This window comes from Aspergillus karnatakaensis, assembly GCF_047715665.1.
Source record: "Aspergillus karnatakaensis strain CBS 102800 unplaced genomic scaffold BJY04scaffold_47, whole genome shotgun sequence".
NCBI lineage: Eukaryota > Fungi > Ascomycota > Eurotiomycetes > Eurotiales > Aspergillaceae > Aspergillus > Aspergillus karnatakaensis.
In genome coordinates, this window is record NW_027395759.1 from 80058 (window position 1) to 97241 (window position 17184).

The window sequence follows — 17184 nt, forward strand, 5'->3', positions numbered from 1 at the left end:
AATCTATTTTAAAAGCCACATCTCAGACTATCACGGCATCCGCCTTCCCAATCCACCCTGGTATATATAACTAGCATCCCGTCTCTGGAGGAATTCCCCGCACCTAGTCTTCCTTGGCTGTTCTCACTGCCTCCCGTCCACATTGCAACCGCCCGTTTCATCCATTCTTGTCCGGTCGACAATTGACGAGAGAAGCTTGTTTGCAGACTGAGTGCTTGAAGTCACGTCGGCAAAGGTCTGGAAATGAATTCTCTTTCTCTAATTTCTGTCGCGGGGCTAAGCTAATACCGGTGCAGGTAGGATGTCGCTCCCTCGCGTCTCCTACTTAGAGTCATGGGAACAAAATCCAGCGTCATTCCGCCGTCATCCAGATCACGAACACAGTCCAGGTCCAGAAGCCGACGATGATGCTGATTCGTACCACGATTTACCTGATACCTCTTTAACGTCTTCGTTTCCATCTACCGGTGATCTTCGTTCCCTACGGCACCGTCTAAACTTCAACCCATACGCCGGACTGGGCTGGACCCAAGCCTCCGCAAGTGGCGCTGATGATGATCACAATACTCTATCGAGGGTCTCTTCCCTCGTTTCTAAGCAAGACCAGACACACCGAGCTGGGGACGAAGGGCAGGTTTTGCAATCTGATGAGTTGGACCAAGACACCTGGGCGCCGCTAGAGACCACTGGGGCTTTCGAAGTTAGCGGCGTAAAGCGAGTCCGTATGTTCATCGCCCTCCGAGTCAATTAGGTTCTTTGTGCTGAAATACTCCAAGTCCAGGTATCCGTTGCGGTGATATACTGCTTTTTCGCGGCTGGTGTAGTCTTCGGCTTCGCAGCTATTAAACCTGTGTTCATTAGGGAGGGGGTCTACAGCAACTTCTGTGAAGGTGATGAGACTGCCTGCTACGGGCAAGAACTACGGTAAATACCGCACTGTATCCTGAGCGGAGTCCCAGCTAATTGTGCGCAGCCTTAACCTGATGTTCACGATAGCGGCTGTCGCTACGAATGTATCCGCTCTACCGGTTGGGACTATTCTCGATACTTATGGCCCGCGAGTATGTGGAATAATTGGGAGTATGCTGCTGTTCGTCGGGGCGCTCCTCTTAACGTTAGCGAACCGCATTCCGACGGATGTATACATACCTGGCTACCTTCTACTAGCTCTCGGCGGTCCTTTCATTTTTATCCCATCCTTCCAGCTTTCAAATACATTCCCAGCTCGGTCCGGATTGATTCTCTCCGCCCTAACCGGTGCTTTCGATGCGTCGAGTGCGCTGTTTTTGATATTCCGCATCATCAACGAGAGGACAGATGGCTCTTTTTCGTCGCAAAAGTTCTTCTCAATATATCTTCTCATTCCGGTACTCATATTGTTGGCACAGCTTACAGTCATGCCAAAAACGTCTTACAAGACAGCTGGAGAACTTGTCCAACAAGCGGAGGATCACATAATTGCAGAAGCAAGCGACCATGTCGACGACCACATTTTGGATCGCGACGAGGGCGAAAGACAACGAAATGACCGGCGTATGCACCGTCAGGACGTTGTCAGCAAGATTCAGGACCTTCTTGCTGATGACGACAATGCCTCTGCGATCACTGATCTGGGGCTGGCGTTGAATGACGGCCAAGACGTTGAAGAAGCCAACGGAACGCAGGCGCAAGCGAAACCGAGTCCACCGACCAAGCACACCACCGGCGGTGTTTGGGGCGCATTACATGGCTACTCTGCGATTCAGCAGATCCGCTCCCCGTGGTTTCTTCTCATCGCTGCTTTCACAGTACTGCAAATGCTCCGCATCAACTACTTTGTCGCGTCCATTCGGCAACAGTATGAATATTTATTCGACTCGGTCGAAGATGCGCGACGCATCAACGAGTTCTTTGATGTCCTCCTACCATTGGGTGGCCTTTGCGCGGTCCCGTTCATTGGCACCATCCTCGACAGCGCCAGCACCCCATTTGTCCTCTTCGTTCTGGCCACCACAGCAACCTTGATTGGTGTACTAGGCTGTATACCAGATAGCTATGAAGCGGCGTACGGCAACATTATCCTATTCGTCATTTACCGCCCGTTCTACTACACCGCAGTATCCGACTATGCCGCAAAAGTCTTCGGTTTCCACACTTTCGGGAAGGTTTATGGACTCATAATATGCGTCGCAGGCCTCGGAAACTTCGTCCAAGCAGGTCTTGATGCTCTCACGTTTACCGTTTTTGACCGCAACCCAATACCCGTCAACTTCATCCTAACATGTCTTACGGCGTTGACCGGATTCTCACTCGTGATCTTTGTCTGGCGCCAAGCTGCTCGTATGGCAGAGTCCCCCGAATTCAACCCCGAGCTAGCCCAGCCGGATCCCGAAATTGCAGTCGTGGTTCAAGATTACGACCGAGTTGCCACGAGAGACTGGGAGCAGCAGCCCCTTCTGCAGGCGCGCTCAATACCAACTAGGGATAGACCGCACTCGCCCTCTTACGGGAGTCTAAGGTCTCCCTAGGTAACCTTGGATCAACCATTCTTTCTGGTTTTAGATGTGTCCCGTCATTCTTTCAATTATGGATTGGTAGATGCTATCATTTGGCAGTCCTTGGTCTGATACATGATTAATGCGATTAATGCATATATGTACGTATACGTTAGCGTTTCTGATTTGGCTTCGCTACATTACCACGCTATTAACTATTCTTACTCCACTCCCCTATCTCTAAGAGTGTACCATCAGCCTTTATTGTTGTTTATATCAGGCACTTGGTCAGTTCTTCGGCAATATACCAACTCAAAAACGTGGTCCAGCAGCGCGTACTTCTACTATATATTGCCCTGTATAATATATATAATTTCGAAGCCGAGTCAGAAATTGCTAATCACAACATCTGCATGCTATCCATGAGATCATAAAGTAAACCTTGGTCAATGATAACAGTGGAACCGTCAAATCATCCTTCTCCACGCCAACTTGTAACCTCCTCGCCCTGTAAATTATCTTTCTATATGCAAGTCGATAGTCAAAGATACAATCTATGCTGTTTTGATATGTTCGCTGCGCATCTAGTATCAAGCTCATGGCACCCGGTATACGGAGTAAATACGATGAGAAGAATGATCTTTATCTAAAGGATATCGCAAAGGAATAAGAGACTTGGCTGTTTTTTTCCCCCTTTTTTTTGACTTATACTGTATGCTAGTTGAGACTCCAATTCGAGATCTGAATTCATGACAGAGTTGGAAAGGAGTGTAAAGGAGTAGGTAGTATTCCAGGACTTTGATGCTGGGTTCTATGAGTATATATTATATTTCGCGGGTGCTCTGGCTACTGGAGTAGTTTTGTGCTGGTTGTGGTTGCGAGTTAATTATTGTTGCTGTATGGCATCGGATATATATTATCAGGAGCAACGACCCTAGTTGAAAAGCCCCGAGAACAGTTCCGTGTAGGTTACCATCATCTTTGTTGATATGCTACTACCCCAAGACATAGTGCCTCTTCTGAATAATCGCTTAGAGGTCATTAATGCATTTGTGTGTCGAGCGATGCAGGCGAACTTTCATTACTAAACGGATGCGACTTCTAGGGCTAGGTGAAGTGGTTAGTTTCGAGTACGGAGTACTGCTGTCGTCACCGATGCGCTATATAAACCAAAGGAGATGGATCCCATTTGATTTCTATCAACTAAACGGTATCTGTCATCGACCGAGCTAATAGACGCAAGGCGACGAGCTTCAGAACTCGGGTCGTACGGAGTCTGCAACGCCGCATCACTCAAGCAGGAAGGCTTACAGAACAGAAAAAGCTCTGGACGGGCCCGAGACCGAATCGAATCTGCAGTGAGACGAGATCGCCAGTCTGCAGTTTAGGTCAGATAAACCCCGCCTGGCTGGCTGGCTGAACTGCGAGGTGGAACTGGAGCACTGCGCGAACTTGCTTGAACAGTTGAACGTGTGACTATGATTTGATGTACGTTTAGTTGGCAATTAAGAGTCGGTACAGGGCTTCCAAGAAGAGGAAGAAGCCATATTGTGCTCGACAATGGTGAACCTCGACCGGAGATATGACGGCGGAAAAAAGTCGGAATGCACGAAGGCCAAGACTAAGAGAGCTGAACTGCTGAAGAAGGTCAATTCAAGGTTGGGAACGATGGGGGCTGGGCCTCGCAGTCAAGCGGTAGGGATGCCCTGCTCAGAAGCAAGAAAAGACGCATTGCGACTGGCAAGCGCGGCATGCTACTGCATGAGTTTGGGGTGATTCGAACCGAGCAGAAGGAAAAGCGATCTGAACGGACTTTTAGTGGCGAGGATCGCAAGGTTGGATTGTGTGGTGGAGTGGGATGGACTTGCAAGACCAGACCCATTTCTGCATGCCACGTGTAAAAAGTCGTCTGCTGGAAGAGCTGGCTTGAGAGTTGAGCCTTGAGGAGTTGGACTTTGGAAGATAATGTGTATCAACTGTGTAAGCACAGAATCCTTGATTCTTGTGATTTGAGCAAGAGAGTCAATATAATCTAGCCTGTTTGATTGGTGTAGTTGAGCAAAGAGTGATGGTCAGCCACACCTGGCCCGATCGTCGCCGGAACCCCCACACTGATGGGGGCCCATACGAGCTTGGCAAGGCACCAGAATATCCTCATTTCATACTGTTGGAGAGTTTGTTAAAGCCCAGGGAAAGTTGAGAAGCTTGAGTCGAAGTCAAGATTGAACTCAAAACTCGCAATCTTGAGTTTTATGTGCGCCTAGAGAGCTCCAGTTCAAGACGAGGTAATAAATATGTGGCTCAGCTGAGCAGTGGCTGTGCAATGTCAAATCAATAGATCCGAGTCCGGCGTTCACTAATTAGTCGATCGTACAATGATCAATGATTGAAAAGGAGTTGATCAACTTGAACCAGAAACCTGGGACTCGGGCTGTAGATTTTAGCAGCGATGAATTGTTGCAATGGATGGTTGTTACTCGACAATTGAGGCTAATTCAGCAGTCGAGATCATCAAGGTCATCGATCGGCGCTTCCTTTTGGAGCTGCTTGTCGACGTCACGACCAGCCTTGGCTCTTTATTTATCGCGCTCATTTTATGGCCATAATCTCAGAGGAGAATTGACCTCCTCACGAGCCACTTGCGTCGTTTGCGTCGTCAGGACTCAGGAGTGGCTCCTCTTCCTTTCCACCTTTCGGCTGCCCTGAATCTCCTCACTCTTCTCCTCTCTCTCCACTTTCACCTCTGCCTCCCCTAACCTTCCCCTCGCTCTTTTTCTCTTAACTCGGCACACCCTCATCTGCTTCTTTGAAATAATTGCTACCTCAGGCCATTGTCTCAGTAGTCAATAGTTGAATCTCATGTGAGTAACATCCCTTTCCGTCTCGGTATCTCTTCCGATCGCTGCAACTTGCCGCGCTTCAGCGTCCCCGCTACCGAGCTTTGCGGCAAGGCAACCGTCATTCTCAGCCCTGCCCATTCTTTCTTCACGTCACGTTCCATTTAATGCTCAATAATCTACATTGGAATTTGGCTGTCATAATTTCCTGTCAACTGCAAATAGTTTTGTGAAATCGACTGGTTGGCTGATGATTTGTGCCTAGATCGTACGGTTGGTCTAGTCTAGGTGCCCGCCGGAGGCTCATCGACAGCCATGGCGTCTCAAAATGTAGATGCCACCGAATTGAAGCAGCAAGGAGCCATTGAGACAGCTCAAGCCGCTGCGAAAGATCCTCAATCCCACATAAAGCCAGAAACAGTCGAGAAAAAGCTTGTCGACGAGAATCGAGCAGCGGGTCTCCCAGCCTACCAATTTGACCCGGACGCCTCACCCGAGGAGAAAGCTGCCGCGGCGAAAGCGGTACGTTCAAATTATCTCCCCCATACAATGGCTGCTAACGTCGAGTTTGGATAGCAACTACCCCCTGGCTTCCACCATGATCGAAAACCGAAGGCTGTTGGAGTGATCACAGACAAGGCGAGTTTGCATGGTTGTCTTTCGGGCGATTTTTCTAACCGGCACTGTTACAGGACGATGGCACTCCCGCACCGTATGACCTACCTCCGCCGAGATCTGCGACTGCCCTACTAGACGAAAAAGCCGGAGAAACAGAAACGAAGAAGGAGGGAGAGCTGGATGATGATACGCGCTGGGCACGCGACCGAACAGGCTGGGCGCCACGGTTCGTGCATGAGGAGACTCAGGAGGAGCATGATGAATCTACACTCTTGGATCACCAGACCTTTTTGGAAGGCAAACTGGATGACAAGTTCTTTGGCGGTAGGTGGATCGCAAAGCTCCGTCGCTAGGTGGGGTGCTAATTGTCCCTAGACTGGTATCACAATGCCGGCGTTATCGTTTTCGCCTGTCTAGCTTCGTGGATTGTCGCCGTTCTGGGCGGTGGTTTAGCCTGGGTGTTTATTGTCATGGCCGCTTGCAGCACCTACTACCGGACATCGATTCGCCGAGTACGGCGAAACTTCCGCGACGACGTTAACCGTGAAATGGCAAAGCAACGTCTGGAGACCGATACAGAGAGCCTGGAATGGATCAACAGCTTTCTCGTTAAATTTTGGCCCATTTATGCTCCTGTGATGTGCGATACCATCATCAATTCGGTTGATCAGGTTCTGAGCACGTCTACGCCCGCGTTTCTTGATAGTCTGCGGTTGAAAACATTTGTTCTTGGTAGCAAGCCCCCGCGTCTCGAGCATGTCAAAACGTATCCCAAGACGGAAGTCGACACGGTGATCATGGACTGGAAATTCAGCTTCACACCGAACGATGTCATGGACCTGACTGCTCGACAGCTCAAGAACAAAATTAACCCTAAGATCGTCTTAGAGGTGCGTGTGGGCAAGGGTGTTGTCAGCAAAGGTCTTGACGTGATTGTCGAGGACATGGCTTGCAGCGGATTGATGAGAGTGAAGGTGAAGCTTCAAATCCCGTTCCCGCATATCGAAAGGGTCGATGTATGCTTCTTGGGTAAGCCGGAGCTGGACTACGTTTGTAAACCTCTTGGTGGTGACACCCTTGGATTCGACATCAACTTCATTCCTGGACTTGAGACTTTTATCAAAGAACAAATTCACGCCAACCTGGGTCCCATGATGTACGAGCCAAACGTCTTCCCCATCGAAATTGCTAAGATGCTTTCTGGAAACGCTGTTGATCAAGCGATTGGTGTTGTTGCTGTCACTCTTCATGGTGCCCGCCAGCTCAAGAACCCTGATAAGTTTGCCGGTACTCCTGATCCCTACGCAGTCGTGTCTTTGAATAGTCGGACCGAGATTGGCCGCACGAAGACGATTCAGGACACAGACAGCCCGAGGTGGAACGAGACAATCTATGTTATCATAACATCATTTTCAGATACTTTGACTATTCAGCCCTACGACTGGAACGAATTCCGCAAAGACAAGGAGCTGGGAACCGCTACTTTCGCATTGGACAAGCTTGAGCAAGAGCCGGAGCACGAGAGTGTTTACCTTGAAGTCTTGGCGAGCGGCCGATCTCGTGGTACTATCCATGCGGACGTCCGATTCTTCCCTGTGTTGGACGGTAGAAAACTGGAAAACGGAGAGGTCGAACCGCCACCAGAGTTGAACACCGGTATTGCCCGACTCACCGTCGAGCAAGCCAAGGATCTCGACGGAACCAAGAGCATTGTGGGGCAACTCAACCCGTACGGTGTACTTCTATTGAACGGCAAGGAGATTCACATTACGAGTAAGCTCAAGCGAACCAACAACCCTATCTTCCAAAACTCCTCCAAGGAGTTCCTGGTTACTGACAGGAAGACTGCCCGCCTTGGTCTTGTGATCAAGGATGACCGCGATCTGGTTAAGGATCCTATCCTCGGATCCTATCAGATCAAACTGAATGACATGCTCAAGATGATGGAGAAGGGTCACCAATGGTTCCATCTCCACGGCGCCAAAACTGGCCGTGCTAAGCTTATCCTTGATTGGAAGCCTGTTGCAGTCGGAGGCATCGCAGGAGGCGCCGGCTATGTCGACCCCATTGGTGTTTTGCGAATTCACTTTAAGGACGCAGCAGGCCTGCGGAACTTGGAGAAGATGGGCAAGTCCGATCCTTACGCTCGTGTCTTGCTGTCTGGCTACATGAAGGCTCGGACGGTCACTTTCAGAAACAACCTCGATCCAGACTGGGACGAGGTGGTCTACGTCCCGATTCATAGTGCTCGCGAAAAACTGACTCTCGAAGTCATGGACGAAGAATCGGTTGGAAGCGATCGGTCTCTTGGTTCGATCGAGCTTTCTGCCGCAGATTATGCCCACGAAAATGAGGCTGGCGAATATGAAGTTGATGATGAGAAGCAGGCCCTGTCCAGCACTCTCCGTCTCGGCAATCGTTCCAAAGGAACGCTCAACTACACCGTTGCTTTCTACCCAACCATCCCGGTTGTCAACCCAGAAGATGAGTCTGAAGAAGACGAAGAAATGGACCTTGACGGCGAGACTGAAGGTACCGAACTGGGGAGGAAGAGTACTGACTCTAAGCGCAAGAGCCATCATTCCAAGTCTATAAGCGTGGACTCCAAGGCCTCCGGCAAAGGAGTTACAAATGGTAATGCGGAAGTACAAACGAATGGTCGTCCAAGTCTTGAATCTCGGCCAGGCACAGCGGTCTCCGAAACCATGTCGGTCAGATCTATCAAGGAAGTGCCCAAGACCTACATCTCTGTTGACGACCTCGGCAACCACGGTAAGCATTCTACGCCAGTACTTTGGGATCCTGCTAATTGCATTAGAATCTGGTTTCCTAGTTTTCAAGCTGCACGAGGTTCAGCTTTCTCGTAGCAACGTGCATGTGGAAATTCTGATGGATGACTACATGTTCCCAGTCTGGTCCTCGCCAAAGATCCGCACGAAGAGTGCCAAGGTTGAAGACAGTATGTTACCCCAAGTCCTCTCTTAGAACCGTGTTGACCAAAGTAGTCGGTGATGCATTCGTGCGTGAACTGGAGTTCTCTAAGATTACCCTTCGAATCGTAGAGAAGCTCAATGCCAAGAACGATGATGACGAGCACATTGTTGCGAAATTGACAGGTGACACTTTCAGTACGCTTCAGCGCATTCTGTACACACCCACAGAGCTGGTCCTGCGATCTAGCGAAGGTGAGGTCAGCAGAGTGACTGTCAGTGCTCGCTATATTCCTGTCACCATGAAACTCGACCCGACAGAGAGTATTAATAACATGGGCACCCTCCGCGTGGATGTCTTGGATGCTGCCGATCTTCCTTCTGCCGACCGCAACGGATACAGCGACCCGTACTGTAAGTTCCGTCTGGATGACAAGGAAGTCTTCAAAACCAAAGTGCAGAAGAAGACACTTCACCCTGCATGGAACGAGTTCTTTGAGGTCCCTATCAAGTCTCGTATTGGCGCTGATTTCCGCTGCGATGTCTATGACTGGGATTTCGGTGACAAGGCGGACTACCTCGGCGGCGTCCCCATTAATCTCGAGATGCTGGATCCTTTCCAGGGTCAAGAAGTCACCCTCACTCTTGACGGCAAGTCGGGTGCTATCAGATTGAAATTGCTGTTTAAACCTACCTATGTTATGCGTTCTCGTCAAGGATCATCCACCTTCTCTGGTACGTTCGCCACGCCCGGAAAGATTGTCGGTGCTCCCGTCAAGGGGGTTGGATTCGTCGGTGGCAACGTTATCAAGGGTGCTTCCTTCTTGAAGCACGGAATTATGTCCAAGATCCGCGGCGATGATTCATCATCATCAGACGATGAGAAGGAACAGAAAGATGTCCCGAGCGCCATTCTTGTGGACGGAGAGACCCCTCCCAACTCGACACCCAAGAGTGAGCTCCATCATTCTCGGACCCGAAGTGGCGTATCGCACTACGGCGATCGACTTAGCATTGGAGGCAAGGGCGAAAGCGGCACGGCTAGTATCTCGGTCGTGTCCGCCAACGGGTTCCCCCCGTCAGCTAATGTCCGTGTATTTGTCCGAGCAATCGGCGCCAAAGGAGCCAAAGAGGTGCTCAAAACGAAGGCTATCAAGAGCGGCGGCGGTCCTGTTCAGTACGACGCGTCAAGCGAGACATGCCGTGTGCATAACACGACCGCCGACGCGCAATACCAGGTCCGAGTCGTTGATCATGCGACGTTCGGCTCTGATAGTGTCCTTGGAGAGACACTCTTCTTCGTCGGTGATCAGGGCTCTGTCGCTGGACAGGAGAAGACGGTGAATGTGGGCGCTGGAACGGTTGTACTCCGAAGCAGCTTCTCGGCTTCCGGGGATAGTCTCCGGCCCGGGACCGCATACTCGAATGCGGGTGACAGCACGTCGGACGTGCAAGACAGCCCCGACTCGAGGAAGCCTCGCCGTAGCTTCCTCAGCAAGCGCAGTGTCAGCGGGGCTTAAGGTTGGGGGTGAGCGCAGCACATAATATTGACGATTCTGCTTTTTTTTTTGCATTCTTCTTTTGACATTTTTCTTCTTGACATGAAACGTTGTGGACTTGCCACATGATGTAGCGTTTACATGACTTTTTGGGTGGAGGGTATTGGATAATAATGATTGTTAGATACCTTTTCTTATTGAATTCTAAAATGCTGAGTTTATTGGGTTTATTCGTGACTGACCGCTTGTTCTGAGCGCAAGTGACACGTCTGAACTCTCAGAATGTTGGTATCATTGGTACCTTGGGGGTGACACCTGCTCTGTACAAAGTGTCATAATGACTCCTGAAGTACGGAGTAATCGAGTTGAGGTAATCAAATATTGAGGCTCCATTTTCTCATCTCAGGGATAGCATGACAGTTGATATGACCATCGATCGGCCAGTGCCGACTTTTTTTACTCGGGAGCGAAAAAGAAAAGGAGGCAGATAATCAGGCTCGGGGCTCCAGCTAACCGGTCATGCGGGCCCGAGAATTAAAATTAGAACCGCCGCCGACTTGTTCCATAATCGAGTGCAGTTCCAATTTCAATTCCATAAAATGCCATAGTTCTTAGCGTGGCGCCGACTGTGCATGGACCAGGCCAGGACCACAGAGCTCCAGGAGGGCTGAGAAGAGGGGCATGCCAAAGGGGGGTGTTTTGAATGGTCCAATGGACTCGATAGTTGATCTTGTTTTATGTAAGGGTACTCCGTATACCTATCTATCAGGCATATGGAGATTGGATGCTAGACTGCTAGTTTTGTAGGGGGTGATAAATCTCCGAATTGTTCTTGTTCGACGGAGTACGGCGCTACTGGGCTGAACTGGAGCAGCGAGGAAGCTTGGATTTGATGGTGATGGTGGGGCTCCGGGAACGAATTTGGTGGTTATTGAACCCTGAGGCAGGCTAGTTTCTGATATCTATATTAATAGCTGGGATAAAAAGGGGAGTCTGGGATTCTGGTGACCGGCGATGGCGAGAAATAGGAGGTTTCAGGCGTTGAGGCTGTTGTACGGTATCACTCAACTATCTTGATTTGAGACATGCAGAGTCTAGACTGGCAGTAGTAGATCTTGCGATAGAGTGATGACACCCAACCGCTATCTTTTCTTCTCTCTTGGTATCTTGTATTGGTACGTGACGCTCCGCTGTATCCAGACTGCAGGTGGTGTACTTCTACATCTGACGGACTTTTGAACCAGTCTACTTGGAATGCTCCCATCTTCTTAAACCAGACTGTTGGGGAGGATGAGGATGGAGACATACTTGACCGTGGCGTTCCGTACCGTCACAGATCTCAACTGCCGCTACAGGCGGGGCATTAATAGGCGGGTAATGCTGGTACTGTAATGTACCAGAGCTCCCCCTCCCCTGAGGTCCACTGTTTTCGTCATTGTTGTCTGGCAAGAAGAAATAAAACCATCAACGGCCCTGCTCCAACCCAACCCAAACCCTGTTCTCTACTTCTCTTCTTTTTCTTCTCCCCCCCTCCGTGCCCCTTGGCTTTTGCCTCTTATCTCTTCTACCTGTCCTCCATTGGAGTGTTGTAAGTACCTAACCTTCTCTGCCCGTTCCTCTTGTGTCGCACCGTTGCCGTCATTCCTCTCTTTCCCTGGTCCGCGATCGTCGCTTCAACACACCATCTCTCTGCTGTGGCAACGTGGATCTTCATCTGTGCTCAGTTCTGGGGGTTAAAAGGCGGTCTCTACCTGCTCAATTACTTCCTGAGAATCTTCCATCTGTGTTCTGTTTAACATTGCACTGACACTATCAAAGTAGATTTCTTTGACCCTTTTTCTCCGCACACCGCAAAACAGAGCATAGCACAATGGCTACAAAAGACCTGCCCACCCACCTCTCCACCAACACCGCTGGCTTCGGCAAGCACCATGGAAAGTCACAGTCTCACATGGTAAGTTGGTTTTTATATTGCTAGCTTTTCCTTATCGCGATTTCTTTGTTGCATTGGGCTGTCAATCGGGGGGCGCCTTCCGCAGTTATGACATCGCTCTGCCCCTCTTTGACCTGGATGAGCGTGCCCAGAGTTGCAATTGCCGCCCAGGATTCTTGATAGTTCTTATATTTCTTGTTGTTTTGAGACTTCTTACTACTATCTATTTGCTCTGTGGCTATTTTTGTTCTGCTTGTGGGAGTACCACGTTCAACTCTGGCAATGTCGCACCTTACGCAACGGCGGCTTTCGCTTTTATCGCAGGTCTGGTTTCGCTTGCACGGTTGTCTGCTGTTACTTGTTCTTCGCGAATGTCTGATGACTGGTTTTCGAAAGCTAACCATGATAGGCATTTGAAAATGCCTCTACCAGTGTGGCTGCGTCGCAGATGCGCAATGCCCTGAATGCCCTCGCCGAGACCGTCCCCGAAGGTAGCGACCGCAAGCGATTCGAGGCCGAGATGGACAACTTTTTCGCTCTCTTCCGCAGATTCCTCAACGACAAGGCCAAGGGCAACGTTGTCAACTGGGACCGCATTGCCCCTCCCCAGCCCTCTCAGGTCGTCGGCTACGATGATCTCGGTGCCGAAGCGTCCGTCGAGTTCCTCAACAAGCTGGCTGTTGTCAAGCTCAACGGTGGTCTCGGAACCTCCATGGGTTGCGTTGGCCCCAAGTCTGTGATCGAAGTCCGTGAGGGCATGTCATTCTTGGATCTGTCTGTCCGTCAAATCGAGCACCTGAACCGCACCTACAACGTCAACGTTCCCTTCGTCCTGATGAACTCTTTCAACACCGATCAGGACACCCAGTCTATTATCAAGAAGTACCAGGGCCACAACGTCGATATCATCACCTTCAACCAGTCTCGCTACCCTAGAATCGTTAAGGACTCTCTCCTGCCCGCCCCCAAGTCCTTCGATGCTCCTCTCCAAGACTGGTACCCTCCCGGTCACGGTGACGTCTTCGAATCTCTCTACAACTCCGGCACCCTCGACAAGCTCCTGGACCGTGGCGTTGAGTACATTTTCCTGTCCAACGCTGACAACCTCGGTGCTGTCGTTGATCTCCGCATTCTGCAGCACATGGTCGACACCAAGTCTGAGTACGTTATGGAGTTGACTGACAAGACCAAGGCCGATGTCAAGGGTGGTACCATCATTGACTACGAGGGCAAGGCCCGTCTGTTGGAAATTGCTCAGGTGCCCAAGGAGCACGTCAACGAGTTCAAGTCTATCAAGAAGTTCAAGTACTTCAACACCAACAACATCTGGATGAACCTCCGCGCCATCAAGCGTGTCGTCGAGGACAACGAGCTCGAGATGGAGATCATCCCCAACGAGAAGTCTATTGCCGCTGACAAGAAGGGCGAGGCCGACCAGGCTATCTACCAGCTGGAGACCGCCGTCGGTGCTGCCATCCGCCACTTCAAGAACGCCCACGGTGTCAACGTTCCCCGTCGTCGTTTCCTACCCGTCAAGACCTGCTCCGATCTGCTGCTGGTCAAGTCAGATCTCTACCGCCTGGAGCACGGCCAGCTGGTCATTGACCCCAACCGCTTTGGCGGTGTCCCCGTCATCAAGCTCGGAACCGACTTCAAGAAGGTGTCTGACTTCCAGAAGCGCATTCCCAGCATTCCTCGCATTGTTGAGCTGGATCATCTTACGATCACTGGAAGGGTTAACCTGGGCCGTAATGTGACGCTTAAGGGTACGGTCATTATTGTGGCCACCGAAACCAGCACAATCGATATTCCTCCAGGCTCAGTGCTGGAGAACTGTGTTGTCCAGGGCAGTCTGCGTATTCTCGAGCACTAATTTACAGAAAGCGAAAATGTATCTAGCTTTCTTTTTTAGCCCTAATTCTAAACCTACTTCAACCCTTTGTGTATGATGCGCAGCTGATAGAGCATTGAGTGGCGCGGACCGCGCGGATCTGGTTTAATATGACTTGGAAAGTTGAGTTTGCACAGCCCATGTATACAGCTAGTCGGAACATGTTTTCGCTGGGATGTCCCGGATGTTGATCCAGCAATCACTTTCGCAACCACCGCAGGGACTGGCAAGTCTAGACTCGCATCCAATCTGGTGGTACCACTATCACGTGTGGGGCTCCCGCTGCCATATCAAGCGGCTCTCTCCTCCCCATGCCCTTCCATCACAATCAACCATGGTCATTCCAAGGATTTTTTCTTCTGGTGTAGGCATCAAGAACCAGACAGCAGGATGCAGTATGTAATTGGCTAATCTCCGATCGCTTCTGGTTACACGGTGTGCGTTTCCAAGGCGCCTCGTACACCCGTCCTCCCCATCCTACGTCACGAGATGGGTCCTGGACGGAGTATAAAGACTATAAATCCGCAGCTGCTATGTTTGCGCCTCTCGAAGACCGGTCATTGGCCATCATAGCACTAAGAAAGCTGCGGAATGACTGACTCACCTTCTCAGCATCGGCATATTGTCCCTGGGCCTTCTCCGCAGTATGAGAGGTCGTCGGGGGAGTCCCCAGCAGACGAGCGGCGAAGCTCGGTAGACGCGAAGAAACGGGTCTCGATGGCCTGTCTGGCCTGTAAGAAGTCGAAACGGAAGGTAGGTCCGGAGGCCAATGTTCCCGTGCCTGATGAAGCTTCACTGACCAAGTTTCGGTAGTGCTCCGGCGAACGACCATGCGACAACTGCCGCGCGTTTGGCCGGGAATGTATCTTCGACGAAACGCTTGACCAGCGCCGGCGCGTGGCGGCGAAACGCACGGCCGACGAACTCAATTACCATCGGGATTTGCTGAATGATATGCTTCGGGTGATGCGGGCCGAGGACGAGACGTATGCCTGGCGGTTGCTGGAAATCATTCGGCGCGATGGATCAGCTGAAGAAATGCGCGCTTATATCGACCACGCACTGGGTATTCTTGAGGGTACAGGGGCGAGCGATGAGCCACGCCTTGAGAGCACGCGGTACACAATCGGTCTCGATGGGTCTGGGCAGTCGTTCCGGCCGCAGGTCATGGACATACATTATCTCTGTGGACAGGTGCCTTTTCGAGTCCCCGCACAGCCGTGGACGACGGTCACGACGGACGGGGATCTCGTCTCCCATCTCGTCTCTCTCTACTTCACGTGGGATTATCCGTTCTATGTCTTCTTAGACCGCGATGTGTTTCTGAAGGCCATGGCGAGCAAAGATACGACCTCGCAGTTTTGTAGTCCTTTCTTGGTAAATGCGCTGCTTGCGAATGCTTGTGTAAGTTGGCCTGATTGGCGAAAGACTTATGCTAATCTCCTAGCACTTTTCGACCTACGCGGAGGCATATGTCACGCCGGGAGATATCATCACAAAAGGGAATGACTTTCTGGCAGAGGCTGAGCGGTTGAGAGATATGGAGCCTGGCACTGTCAGTCTGTCGTGTTTACAGGGTACCCTCATGTTATATGAAAGGTATGTCATTTGATGGCTTTCTATACTAGTCTGACTAAATAGGTATTCTCTGTCCGGGAAGAATGACCTTGGGTATAAAATGCTCCACCGCGCTATTCACGTCGGCGAGAAACTGGGACTTATAGGGAATCATCCGACCACTGTAATGCCTGGTACCTTTACCCCGGAGGATCTGGATGCGTCGCTCAGGCGAACGGCCTGGGGATTATTTCACATCGATTCGTAGGTTTTTCGACGGTGTTCGCTACATTTGCTAATTTGTAGGCTCGTGCATGCCGAGTTTCAGCGGCCTACTCTGATAGACCTGGTCAACCTAGACCGACCTGACAAACACAGCCCCGATTCGGTGCAGTACTGGTGGCCGTATCCTACGGATCAAGAACGGCGTCTTTCCTATTCCAACGAGTACTTCGACGAGTCGTGCAACCTGTGTGAAATCGCTGGTGACATTTCGAAATGGCTATTCGGGAGGACAAACCCTTCGGAGCAGGAACAGAACGAGTTCAAGGATAGTATGTATGAGAGACTACGTGGATGGTGCTCCGATCTGCCAATCCATTTCAGTACCGAATGGCGTCCGCCCCCGTACATTCTTATAATGAGGATGCGATACCACACTTTGATCGTGAATCTGTTTCTGTACCACGCAGAGGATGAGATCCTCGGAACCAACGCGGAGGGAATGGAAACGCCCGAGAGCCCGTCCGGGATCAGCTACTTGTCTAAATACAACAAGCGCGACGTTACTCAGTCAGCGGCCAGGGCGATAGCTGCACTCGCGCGGCAGCACCGTGAAGACTATGGCATGAATCGAGCTCACCACTTCGCCGTCTACGCGATCAACCTGGCCCTGTTTGTGCTGCTGGAGCAACGGGGGACCTTTGACATCCTGGATAACGACTTTTTGACGCTAGCAAGTGCCTTTTCTTGCGTTGCCAGTCAGTCCCACTCAGGGCGAAACCTGTTTCATCTTTTTCGGCAGAATGTGAGACTGAAATGCCAAGGGAGTCGGCTGCGCGAGTCTCTCGTGGTGGACGACGAGATCAAGAAACTGTTCGATGAGCAGTGCACCTCGTGGACGCTGTTCGATGAGTATGCCGACGGACTGGAGAAATTGGAACAGGACGAGCGATACCGCGTGTCCGGGGACCATCGGTTCACGGATATGCTTGATCAATACGAAAGCTTGAGTCTCGGCAAGGATGAGATTGCGCGGGGGAGATGCTCTGCGCCAATTTAGCGAAAGTTTGGCGATGACAAGCTCGTACTACAGCGATCGACAGCAGCTAATAAGTGGTGTGGTGTGGTGTGGTGGTGGCAGCGGAAGCATGATCCTTTCTGAATGATTTGTACACAATCGTCACCAACCGTTGATGCGCGATCCATGACATCATCCGTACTGT

General features: G+C 50.9%; 4 protein-coding genes across 4 annotated transcripts; all 4 read left to right on the forward strand.

Annotated features, from left to right (window-relative positions):
• Positions 1–157: 157 nt before the first annotated feature.
• On the forward strand, positions 158–2783 carry BJY04DRAFT_113842 (putative MFS transporter Fmp42). Its single transcript, XM_073708201.1, has 4 exons — positions 158–235; positions 297–722; positions 777–924; positions 974–2783. Exons 2-4 carry the CDS (start codon positions 302–304, stop codon positions 2505–2507), a joined length of 2103 nt encoding a protein of 700 aa, XP_073568110.1. The 5' UTR covers positions 158–235; positions 297–301; the 3' UTR covers positions 2508–2783.
• A 2620-nt stretch (positions 2784–5403) lies between these two features.
• BJY04DRAFT_113856 (putative membrane bound C2 domain protein (vp115)) lies at positions 5404–10567 on the forward strand. The gene is made up of 6 exons (XM_073708202.1): positions 5404–5833; positions 5888–5950; positions 6004–6253; positions 6305–8701; positions 8748–8888; positions 8935–10567. Exons 1-6 carry the CDS (start codon positions 5627–5629, stop codon positions 10377–10379), a joined length of 4503 nt encoding a protein of 1500 aa, XP_073568111.1. The 5' UTR covers positions 5404–5626; the 3' UTR covers positions 10380–10567.
• A 1263-nt stretch (positions 10568–11830) lies between these two features.
• Positions 11831–14301, forward strand: ugp1 (UTP glucose-1-phosphate uridylyltransferase). The gene is made up of 3 exons (XM_073712331.1): positions 11831–11946; positions 12177–12312; positions 12701–14301. The coding sequence occupies exons 2-3, from the start codon at positions 12229–12231 to the stop codon at positions 14162–14164; spliced, it is 1548 nt and encodes a 515-aa protein (XP_073568112.1). The 5' UTR covers positions 11831–11946; positions 12177–12228; the 3' UTR covers positions 14165–14301.
• A 378-nt stretch (positions 14302–14679) lies between these two features.
• BJY04DRAFT_113900 (C6 transcription factor) lies at positions 14680–17175 on the forward strand. Its single transcript, XM_073708204.1, has 5 exons — positions 14680–14935; positions 14996–15586; positions 15630–15781; positions 15824–16003; positions 16046–17175. The coding sequence occupies exons 1-5, from the start codon at positions 14774–14776 to the stop codon at positions 17019–17021; spliced, it is 2061 nt and encodes a 686-aa protein (XP_073568113.1). The 5' UTR covers positions 14680–14773; the 3' UTR covers positions 17022–17175.
• Positions 17176–17184: the final 9 nt, after the last annotated feature.

Bases quoted from the DNA above. Each gene is read 5' to 3' on its own strand.
- BJY04DRAFT_113842 (XM_073708201.1), top strand. From the start codon at position 302: ATGTCGCTCCCTCGCGTCTCCTACTTAGAGTCATGGGAACAAAATCCA. The intron at 723-776 runs GTATGTTCATCG...AAATACTCCAAG, and splicing joins TAGCGGCGTAAAGCGAGTCC to TCCAGGTATCCGTTGCGGTG. The intron at 925-973 runs GTAAATACCGCA...AATTGTGCGCAG, and splicing joins TGCTACGGGCAAGAACTACG to CCTTAACCTGATGTTCACGA.
- BJY04DRAFT_113856 (XM_073708202.1), top strand. From the start codon at position 5,627: ATGGCGTCTCAAAATGTAGATGCCACCGAATTGAAGCAGCAAGGAGCC. The intron at 5,951-6,003 runs GCGAGTTTGCAT...GCACTGTTACAG, and splicing joins TTGGAGTGATCACAGACAAG to GACGATGGCACTCCCGCACC. The intron at 8,889-8,934 runs GTATGTTACCCC...TGACCAAAGTAG, and splicing joins GAGTGCCAAGGTTGAAGACA to TCGGTGATGCATTCGTGCGT.
- ugp1 (XM_073712331.1), top strand. From the start codon at position 12,229: ATGGCTACAAAAGACCTGCCCACCCACCTCTCCACCAACACCGCTGGC. The intron at 12,313-12,700 runs GTAAGTTGGTTT...TAACCATGATAG, and splicing joins GAAAGTCACAGTCTCACATG to GCATTTGAAAATGCCTCTAC.
- BJY04DRAFT_113900 (XM_073708204.1), top strand. From the start codon at position 14,774: ATGACTGACTCACCTTCTCAGCATCGGCATATTGTCCCTGGGCCTTCT. The intron at 14,936-14,995 runs GTAGGTCCGGAG...AAGTTTCGGTAG, and splicing joins GTAAGAAGTCGAAACGGAAG to TGCTCCGGCGAACGACCATG. The intron at 15,587-15,629 runs GTAAGTTGGCCT...CTAATCTCCTAG, and splicing joins CGCTGCTTGCGAATGCTTGT to CACTTTTCGACCTACGCGGA.